Source organism: Seriola lalandi, unplaced genomic scaffold (assembly GCF_002814215.2).
Source record: "Seriola lalandi dorsalis isolate HSWRI2012SDOR001 ecotype SW California unplaced genomic scaffold, Sedor1 jcf7180002054692, whole genome shotgun sequence".
Lineage (NCBI taxonomy): Eukaryota > Metazoa > Chordata > Actinopteri > Carangiformes > Carangidae > Seriola > Seriola lalandi.
Window position 1 is genome coordinate 3,318,938 of NW_019525245.1, and position 10,678 is coordinate 3,329,615.

The window sequence follows — 10,678 nt, forward strand, 5'->3', positions numbered from 1 at the left end:
GTTGAGTCATTTGAGTGTAGGACACTCCGCTCAGCCAAACAACATCAAGTTTTATTATGAGCCCAGCTTTGTGATAGTATTTTCAGTATAGTCTGCCTCATTAATTCAGAAGAGGAGGATGTTTATTGCTGGTTTATGGTTTAGCTTAGTGTTGTTTTGAAAATATAATGGGCAGTTTAACAGATGAAGGTTTGTGTAAAAAGTGTAATAATAGACTATATATTTTCTGGTTGTCCAGTTTTGTGTAGAATGGTGAATAAAGCCTTAACATAGCAACAATAAATGTTACAGAATGGCCATAATATCAGGGAGAAGGCCTGAAAAACTATCCTGCTATAAATGACAGCGACTAACAAATTATCACCACACTATAAATCCTGCGGAAATCTTGTTTTGTATGTGTATAAATGTGTGAGAAAAGGTCAGGTGGGGTAGGGGGTGGGCTTACCTGCAGCAGCCAATAGCATCTACGATGGAAGGTGGGGATGATGGAGGAGTGGACGTAGCAGCCATACAGACACTAGAGAGAGGAGAGGAGAGGAGAGGAGAGGAGAGGAGAGGAGTGGAGAGGAGAGGAGAGGAGAGGAGAGATTGCAGGGATAAAGCGAGGAGGAAGCAAGACAAAAAGTGAAAAAGGAGAAGAGGAGGAGAGAACAGTGAAGGAGAGAACAGAAGAGGAGAACTCAGGTTATACCCACTTAGGTTGTATTGATTGTGGTGCTAAAACTAAATTGCAAACATGCTGTATGTGTTTTTTTCCCAAATGTCTTTTTCTAAAATACCATAAATCTGATGTTGACAATTACAGCACAAGAGATTGTGAAATTTACTGCCTCAGCAAGACTAGACATAACCCACTTGGAATTCACAAAACGTCACAATGTTGTCAGCTTACAGACACTGCAAGAGGTATCAGTAGCAGTGACGAGGACAAAGAAGAGGAGGAGAAAGTGAGGAAAGCATCGGGTGAAAGTGGAGTGTCATGGTGGACAAGATGGAGAGACATTACAAAATAATGTATACATGTGTGTGGGTGTGAAAATCGGCCAAATATATGCTTGCAGAGGTTGATATACAACACAGCACCACTTCAGAGTGTCTGCAATAATTAGTTTGGTATGAAGTGTCGTCAGTATATGAAATGTCCCAATACTGGTGCCAGTATAGTGCTCGAGTTTCTAAACTAATACCAAAACCATTTTATTTGCATCAGAGTCTGAAGAATATTAAAAATGTTATGCTAAATAACCTATTTTGTTTTAACAAATGAACAACCTTCCCAAAGCAAGAGCTTTGACTGAATGCAATAGTCTAACATTAATTAAATTAGCATGTGAATCAGTAAATATCTGATTAAAGAATAAGTAAAGAAGAGGTTCAGAGTCAGGTTCCAGTTTCTTGAAAGCGTTTGATATTCTGTGCTGCGGAAACATCTTGATCAATACTCCAAAAGTATTGAGGTTCGATACCCAGTCCTAAGGAAGAGTGTGTTGGAAGGATGAAATGATGACAGAGAAATCTTCTATCAAGGTCATCACAGCCACTTTTTTTACATGCACTAAATACAAGAATCACACACACATTCACATACCAATATACACATGCACACATATAAATTGGTTGTTTTTTAAAGAACACAATGCACACACAAACACAAATACTCAGCAATCAGGTTGTATATAATCAACACTTAAAACTTGTCCTGTTTTCTTTCTCAAACACACTTGTGCACACTTATATTTTCTCGCCATTTTGCCTCTTCTGAGAAGTAGCCCGCCCTCTATCTAAAGTGTGTTTTGCCAAAGGCAGAGTGCATTTCCATATATTTCCATTCGATATGAGGAGGCTCTCCATCCAGGGTTATGTTTTTCTCTCCAGCTTCCTGCCTCTCCCCATCCTCCTTCTCTCCCTCTGCTCATCTCGCTGCTCTGCTCATTCCCTCATTCCCGTCCCCTGCTCTACACGCTGCTTGCTTGCTTGGGGGGGTCCTGGGAAGAGGTGACACAAACAATTACTGAGCAACTACCAGGGAGAGAAACACTTGTCTTTGTATATGTTTGTGTGTGTATGTGAGTGTTCATGTAGGAAGGCAAAAATATGTATGTGCGATGAATGTCAATGTGAGTGTGGGATCATAACTAATGGAGGTGCAGATGGGAATATTTGATCTCAATTATTCCCCTTACCTCTGTGTCTTTGTCTTGTGTCTTGCCTGTCTCCTGCTCACCTTCAACACAAAACTACTGAGCCCCCTGTAAACATCCATGTGTCTCCTAACTGTCTCTCCTTCCCTCTCCCTTCTACCTCATTCTTTCTGTTTCTGACACATGCATGCTCACTCCTCTCACCTCTTGGTATATTCCTGCTGAATAATCAATTTTTGAGCTGGCTGATGTGACTCACACACACACACACACACACACACACACACACACACACACACACACACACACACACACACTCACTCACACACAGACGCTGCCTTGAGACTGGATCGATACCCCTCTCTGTTCTGCTGAAGGAGGCATTGACATCATTCCTGGCCTCAGGCCAAACACACTCTTATCTTTCAGAAAGAGAGAGAGGGAGGTGGAGAGCGAGAGAGAGAGGGAGACAGAAAGAGGAGCGGGGAGGGAGAAAAAGAGGGACATCACTCGCTCTCCGGTAACATATTGGCCTGTAGCTTCTCAGCATGTGTGTTTGTGCGTACATTTGTGTGACATGTATGTGTCTCCTCGGAGTGAAGGAGAGTAAGTTAAGGACAAGATTGGCAGTGAAACCATACTCAGCGCCAAACAATCATGGACTTGTTTTTCCCCTGCAGCCTCTCACCTCTACTCCCTGCACTTTGAGCTTCATATGATCTTCTCGGGTGGTCTTCCCGTCTTTCCTTTTCTTCCAGCAGTAGCCATCTTTCCTGTACTTCACCTTCTTACGGTTGTAGAGGATCATAGAGCCATTTTGAGGCCTGGTGGAGGACAGGGTAAAGAGATAAACGAACACACAGCGTTCCATCATGTTGATTATACAGAATAAACGTTGTGGTAATTTTGTCGAAACTGACAGCAGTTGAGCTCCATGGAAACTGACCAGAAATGATTTTCAGGCTGTAATTTCACACTGCAAAAGTATCAAAATTCTCCTACATTGCCTATTCATAAATATCAACTGAAACAAGCAAGAACATGTTCATGGTTTACATGTGATGTCAGTGTTACTCTCCAATAGTCAAGTTAGGTGGTCCCATGCACCCCCCCCCCCTCATACATGGACTCACACTACTATGTGTTAATATTTTAGTAGGGTGATTTATCAGCACAGCAGGAACATTGGCCTCTAAGCTCCCATTCTATATACACCTGGCGGGATGAACATGCATGCACACACACAAACACACAGACACACACTAGGAGCCATACATGTAGAAAGACACAGATGCTATAGTAATATCTGAGATGGCAGGACCTACAGCCGTGTGTTCTTTGGGTTCAATGTCAAACCTGCTGCTCGGCAATCAATCATTACACTTCTAAAACATTAAGGACAGGTGTGTGTGTGCGTGTGTATGTGTGTGTGTGTGTGTGTAGGTGGAGGAAAAATGCTTCTCTGCCTTATCTCATGACAACAGAGAGAGAACAGGCCCGTTAACAATCAATAAACTAACACATACTCACAAGTGCCCTTTCTCTCTCACACACAGAGTCATGTGCACACAAGCACACAACCACACCACACATTTACACACCTCCTCTCTCCTCACCCTAACCTCCTCGTCTCCATCAACCTCCAGTCTTTATCCCTCTTATCTTACTATCTCTTCATTTTCTCTTTACTGCTTTTTCAGTCCCTCCATTCTCCACTCTTTTCAACTTATTCTCATCTTCTCATTTCATCTGTTCCTTCTACTTCTATCCTAACCTCTGTTTTTGCTCTTTTATTGTCTGTTTGCCTCTCCTCTCCTCTCTTCTCCTCTCTTCTCCTCTGTTAAAATTTGATGTAGACACATCTATATGGACTGAGATGATTGCAATTTACTCAGAACAGTGTGTGTAGTGAAATTGAATTTACTTTGAGCTGATTTTCTTTGACACCTTAAATCTGTTCTGTTTTGGGGTGAGCCTGCCAGTTTCTTAGCGGAGTGGAGACCCCCTCCCTCCGATCAAAGCCGAGTTTATTCTCTGTCTCGAGCAGTGTGAGTCATCTCAGAGCTGCTGATTCTAATTATGTTATGGAGAAGATGGATGAGATCAGATGTGTGCCTGTGTGTATGTGTGGGTGGGAAATACGTGCAAGTTCATGTGTGTGTGTGTGTGGAGGTACGTGCATGTGAACGGTGCCCATGTTCGCAAACCCTCCGATTCAAGCAGACATAAATGCTATTGATTGTAACTGGGCTGTGATGTGTGGGATATAAAAAGCTTTTCCACCGTTCCACAGTGTAGCAGAGCGAAAACAGAGAAGGCAAGGGGAGGAGAGTGGGGGGAAAAAAAGACGGCAAGGTAAAGAGACAGAGTGGGCGAGTGAGTGAGTCCGGTAAAGGGAGGAGAGAAGGAGGAGTAGATGAGAAAAGTGTTAGAAGAGGGAGAGAGGAGGTAACAGTCATTACTTTGAACTGATGAGGTATTTCAGTAAGGGGAGAAATGAAGGTCATTGAATGTTACCTTAATATTGCCCCCCCACAAGTGTGCAAATGCATGCCCACATATGGATGCAAACACACACATACACGCACATCAATGCATGCACATAAATGTCACTGGCTCCGTTCGCTGAGCTCCTTTCCATCTGATGGGATTAGGTGTAATCTGTTCTAATCGTGCCTCGTGTCATGTGTAAATGGGATTATATCTAACTGCTGCTCAATAACACCAATATGACTGCTGCTGCTGTTGCTGCCGGGAGGCTGAGGCTATTCGGCAGCACAACCAATCAATGAGAAATCCATCCACAACATAAACTGTGCTGCTGGCCTCAGGCTGCTCCTGAGAAGAGTCCTTCAGCTCGCACAATGGGAGCACGGAGGCATCACCTCGGGCTTTCAGCAGTGTCAGTAATCAGAAATGGGGGCATGAGGTGACTGCTTGACTTGCTTTACTTTACTTTTTCTTTCTTCTTTTCTTGTCTTTCTCACTTCTTTTCTTCCTCTTTCTTCTTTTTCTTTCTTTTTTTTTATCATACCTACATTTGTATTAACTAAAGTAAATGTCAATAAGGTGATTTATCAATAATTCAAATTGCCCTTTTTTCTACTGTCTTTCATTTTTTTCTTCCTCTCCGTCCTTCCTTCCTTTCTTCCTGGCAATAACCTCTCCCCATTCTGGAACAAAGCTACCTATCGTTCTTTCAGATCGATGAATATTCAGTTCTGGCATGTGAATCCCTGTTCTCACCCCATCATATACATACACATTCTCCCCCTCCTTTTAAACCCCCCTTCACCCTCCTATGTCTGAATTATACATCACTTATCCTAATACATTTACATTCATTAATACTCCATTTTCAGCTGACTAGGTGCTTTACAGTCCAGCCGTGTTCTAGAGCGTTCTCTACATGTAGCGCAGGCCGTCAGCAGGTCCCTCCGGAGACAGTCGACGTATATCACTAATGTTTTAATCAAACACAGGCAGTCCGTCTTTGGGATTAAACCAATGTGATTCATTGGCTGATTGAGTGATTCTGTGTTTGTATGTGTATGTATGTGTATGTATGTGTATGTATGTGTATGTATGTGTGTGGAAACAATTGTCTGTGCTCTCCTCACCTGGTTTTTGGCGATGTCGTCAGCCACTCATCATGTTTCTCAAAAGTGATGAGATATGCAGCAATCTCCTAGAGAGACAAAGACAAGAGGAAAAGGTTACATTGGTGTGTGTGCATGAGAGTGTGTGTGTGTGTGTGTGTGTGTGTGTCACAGGGAGATAAAACATAACAGGTATTTCCAGATGACCTGCCGATGCCCACAGAGAGTAAGTCACTATCTGATTGCCACGGTGCAGTCTGGGCGCCTGATTGGTCACAGAGCAACCAGTCAGGAGACAGATATAGAGGACAGACCCTCAGGGCCAACAACCAATCACACTCACCGACACACTGATGTCTCCCTCCACCAGGGAGGAAAAGCTATCTCCTAAATACACACATGCCACATAAACACACACATATAAACACACACTCACAGACCGGGAGTGCAGACCCATACACTAGCCGAGAGAGTGCACTGATAGGAAAAGTTTTCTTGTACTTTGCAGTTTCACAGTTTCCCGTCAGATAAAGCTTGCTCCTAACTTGATTCTTAATTCCTCCGGCTCTCTTTTCATCTCCTCAGCTCAGCTCTCCTCTCTTCTCCACTCCTCTCTATTTCTATTCTTCTTCTACACTCACACGAGTCCAATACGGAAAAAGAAAGTTCAAATCATACAGGTGCATTCTACCGAGAGTAAGCAAAAACAAAACGTCCATACGCACAGCGACAGAGACACACAGAGATGCAGCCAAAAGAAACTGTTGTTTATGCCTCCCATTTTTTAGTCGCTCATGCAACACCACTTTTTCCCTTTGCTCGGTGAACTCTCTCACCCCTGGCTTCCTCCTTGAAACATCTTTCTCTCTCCTCCTATCTCTGACTCCCATCTCACCCACTTGTTGTGAAAGACTATGAAATGTAAATTGTCCTCTTAAGGCAATCAGTGTTTGAAATGTGGCACAAAGCAATAGTGAAGAAGACATCAACACTCAAGCACTCCTTCATCTACCCCCTCAGATCAACAGTCTCCTCTCCAGACCTTGTCTCCCTCTCTTCCTCTCTGTCTCTTTCTGTGTGTGTGTGTGTGTGTGTGTGTGTGTGTGTGTGTGTGTGTGTGTGTCTGTGTGTCTGTCTGTCTGTCTGTCTGTCTGTGTGTGTGTGGGATGGACTGTCATCACACCCTTAATAATTATCACTATCAAGCTGGCCACTGTTAATGTCTGTCTGGCTCATAAAACTGCTCAGAGCCGAGTTTAGGTTAGACACACACAGGCACATTTTTTGCCATAGCTAGGCACAACACACACACACACACACACACACACACACACGTACACAGAGGAGTGCCTCATTCATTTATGCATCTATTCATTAGCTGTGACAGGCAGCCACCTCTCCACCTCCCAAACCACTCCGCAGCAAGTCAATATCCTATACGGCCTCCACAGCCCCGGCCAGGCACTCGGGCTCCCCTAGTGAGTGTCAGCCAGTGGGAGGCGGGAGGAGAGAGGAGAAGAAGAGAGGAGACGAGGGGCTGGGAGAGACAGAAGGATGGGAGGATTAAGAAGGAGGGAGAGAGACTTGCAATTAAAGGCCTGCCCCATAAGAGCCATTAAAAAGCCAGAAACAGAAGAGTCAGCTGAAACGGCAGCCTGACACACAATCTAAAACACACCCACACACACACGCACGCACACACACACACACATACACACACACACACACACACACACACACACACACACACACACACACACACATTGCTGCTCAATTCCTCAACCACTACACACAGACACACACACAAGCCCATGTGAAGAGTGACAGAAGTGAGATGCTGAAGGTCGATCCTCAGGAAGTCACAGTTATTGTCCCAGTGGAAACCAGTGATGGAGCGCTTTGAGCATGCCTGGCGACACAGTGACCCTTTAGGAATACTGTGAGTGTGTGTATGTGTGTGTGTGTGTGTTAGCTGTGCCAGACACAGGGACAGGGACAAGCATCTTTCTCCAGAGATCTACTCTAGAAACCCAGACGTTCTGCATGTCTGTGTGAGTCTACGTAATAATACATTACGACAGGCCACGCTGAATGCACACACACAAACACACACACATGCACATACACATTTTTCCCAACACAACCTATTCCTGTCTGTCTGTGTGCGAGAGAAAGAGAGAGAGAGAGTTACTTAAGAAATATCTAACAAAGCAGAGAGCATGAGTGGGAAGTTAGATTGGAGCGAGCGATGCAGTTGGGGAAATCAGCCTCCCACTCACGCATCACTGAGACCATCTCCCTCCGAGAAACTGGTGGCATGTACAGAAAAGCAGACAGACACACACGTATGCACACACACAAGCACATTCACACGCACACACTCACAGGCCTCAGGGAGATTTCCAGAGGAGGTAGGGGAAGGGGGTGGGGGGGTCGCCTACACTGCAACAGACTTATCCAGGAGCTTTCCCCAGGGAGATTCCGTTATAGGGTCTGTGTGTGTGTGTGTGTGTGTGTGTGTGTGTGTGTGTGTGCGCGTGTGTACACGCACATTTGAAGTCTAATGATGAGCATCACCCCGACAGAGATCTGGAGAAAACAGAGTTGTCTGTAAACTGGAACTGTCACATCCATTCGAAGTGCCTCGAATGAAGGCTGCTGCTAGTTCTCACCACAGAAATCATTTGGCATTGAACAGTTTATTTTGGCGGTACAAGGAGGTAGCGAACTGAAGTGTCCTTCTCAACTACAGAATCGGTTTTTACCCTTCTCCTTGAGCGGGGTAAGTCTTGTATACATATATGGGGGAAATAACTGCATTAGCATTACCAGGGGAGGTCTGCTGATGCTGTAATTTGTTCCAGAGCACCTCCACCGCTTCTCTCCTTCCCAGAACAACCCTGTCAGTGCCTGACATTGATAGACACTCTATCCAAAATTGCCTCCTGTTTTTTTTTATTATTTCTTTTTTTTTTTTTGCAGACTACAGGCTTCTCTCTGGTTTTAATTTTGATCTGGAGCACCATCTCTGCCATCCATTCAACCCACATTTTATTGATCATGGTCTATTTTTAAACAAGGCTCATCATGGAAATTAAGTATAACAATGACAATTTTATGCTAAACCTATATTGTCATACAATTTCATTTTAACTGCAATAATCAATAATCCATTAGAAATGAGAGGTGCCTGTGGGCTTGTCATTATCCACAGTTGTTGACAGAAGTGTGACAGAACCGATCTCCCAGCATCTCTGTGTGTAATATTGAAACAGTCCTGAGTGACCTCTAAAATCACCAATGTCATTGAGCAGTGGCTGCTTTTCTGAAGACTCCAAACTTAAGATAATGCTGCAGAGGGAGATCTGAATACAGACTCATTTGTGTTATGCTTTAAGCTGATGTAAATGATGTGAAGTCTATTGTAAACCAGACCAATAATGTCTTGTTTGCACTATGTTCCTCTAACCTGGCTAATTAAAATGTGTAGCTCTAAACAGTAAGAGAGCCAGACACTGAGTTACGACAAGGATAATTTTGTTCTGTTCTAGCCACACAATAAAATTTCATCAAGTCTATTGTAAACCAGAGCAATAATGTGTAGTTTGTATTATATTCCCAAACTGCCTCGCTCCCCACTGTGTGTTACTTTCAACAGCCTTTATATTACCTCCACTGGCTAATACAACTGCTTAATGCTGTTTCCATAACAACTGTTGCAAAGCCCCTGATCAGAATTCCTCTCAAGCTTGCCTTGTGTTTATCATATAAACACCTCATCACACACTAGGCAACAGACACATGCACATCCATGGACATAAAAGACTTGAACACACACGCATACAAATGGGCCGGCTATTAATACACAAAGTCGCTTGTGTGGAAAAATAAATAAATAAAAATAAAACTTGTCCTGCCTTTCTCTCTCTCTCTTCTCGTTTTCTCGGTCACACAGTGTATAGACAAACACACCGGTGCATGTACACACGCACACATATTTAGTGCTGGTTTATCACTGGAGGACAAGGTCTGACCTTCAGCCGGGACCCACCCCTGTCACCTGGTTGGGAGGGAGACATGCGCGTCACATTCGTCTCTGTCACACCGTAACTCTCACAACATTTTCTTACACACACACTCACACACACACACACACACAAATCTCCCCCATCAAAATGACCATATGCTAGGATGCACAGACATGAACGAATGCATACACATACACAACCCCAAAGAGGCTTCGTCTCAGAAGAGACTACGTGGTGGCTGCTGCCCATGTGAGTGACAGCTTTATAATGAAATAGCCACTCTCCCCTCTCCTTCACTCTTTCACTCCCTCATTCCCTCTCCTTTTGGTTTGACCTCTTTACCCCCCCCCTTCTCCCTTCAGCTCACCCACTTCTCTCTTTTTTCTGTCTCATTTCCCTCTCCTCTTTCGTTCACCAAGATATAGATGTCCAAATGGTGAAGGTGGCTACACACACACCCACACACACATGCAGTATGGAAAGTAGCACTAACTTTTTTAGCAGAGACCTGAGAGCAACGAAGAGTCAGCTTCAATCCACTGAGGGAACATCAATCATATTTTTCTAAGACTTCCCATCTCTTGCGCACCTTACCTGTCCTCTTCTTCCTGTCTTGTATTTGCATTTGAGGAGACGGCCCCCTCTGTCTCAGCAGGGGGATGAACACATCAAAGACGGCAACAGGTGTGTGGTGTCAAACACAATGCCAGGACCCCCGTTGCGCTAGGGCGTCTTGGATAAAGCTTGTCAAAAACTGTCCTCAAAAACTGCCGCAAAAGTTAACTAGGAAAGAGTGCATGCCACACACACAATCACACACACTCACTCTCACACACACACATACACACACACACACACACACACACATCCAGATGTATAGTTGAAATCTCTAAATTGGGGTGGGGTG

General features: G+C 44.2%; 1 protein-coding gene across 3 annotated transcripts in view; it reads right to left on the bottom strand.

Annotated features, from left to right (window-relative positions):
• LOC111667765 (calmodulin-binding transcription activator 1-like) overlaps positions 1-10,678 on the bottom strand; it is a 51,204-nt gene that overhangs the window by 21,654 nt on the left and 18,872 nt on the right. For all 3 annotated transcript variants that reach the window (XM_023423550.2, XM_087178586.1, XM_087178585.1), the window contains exons 4-6: positions 5,765-5,832; positions 2,833-2,968; positions 449-520 (exon numbers count right to left, since the gene is read on the bottom strand). In XM_023423550.2, the coding sequence (XP_023279318.1) occupies positions 449-520; positions 2,833-2,968; positions 5,765-5,832 (276 nt within the window). The remainder of the gene's footprint in view (positions 1-448; positions 521-2,832; positions 2,969-5,764; positions 5,833-10,678) is intronic.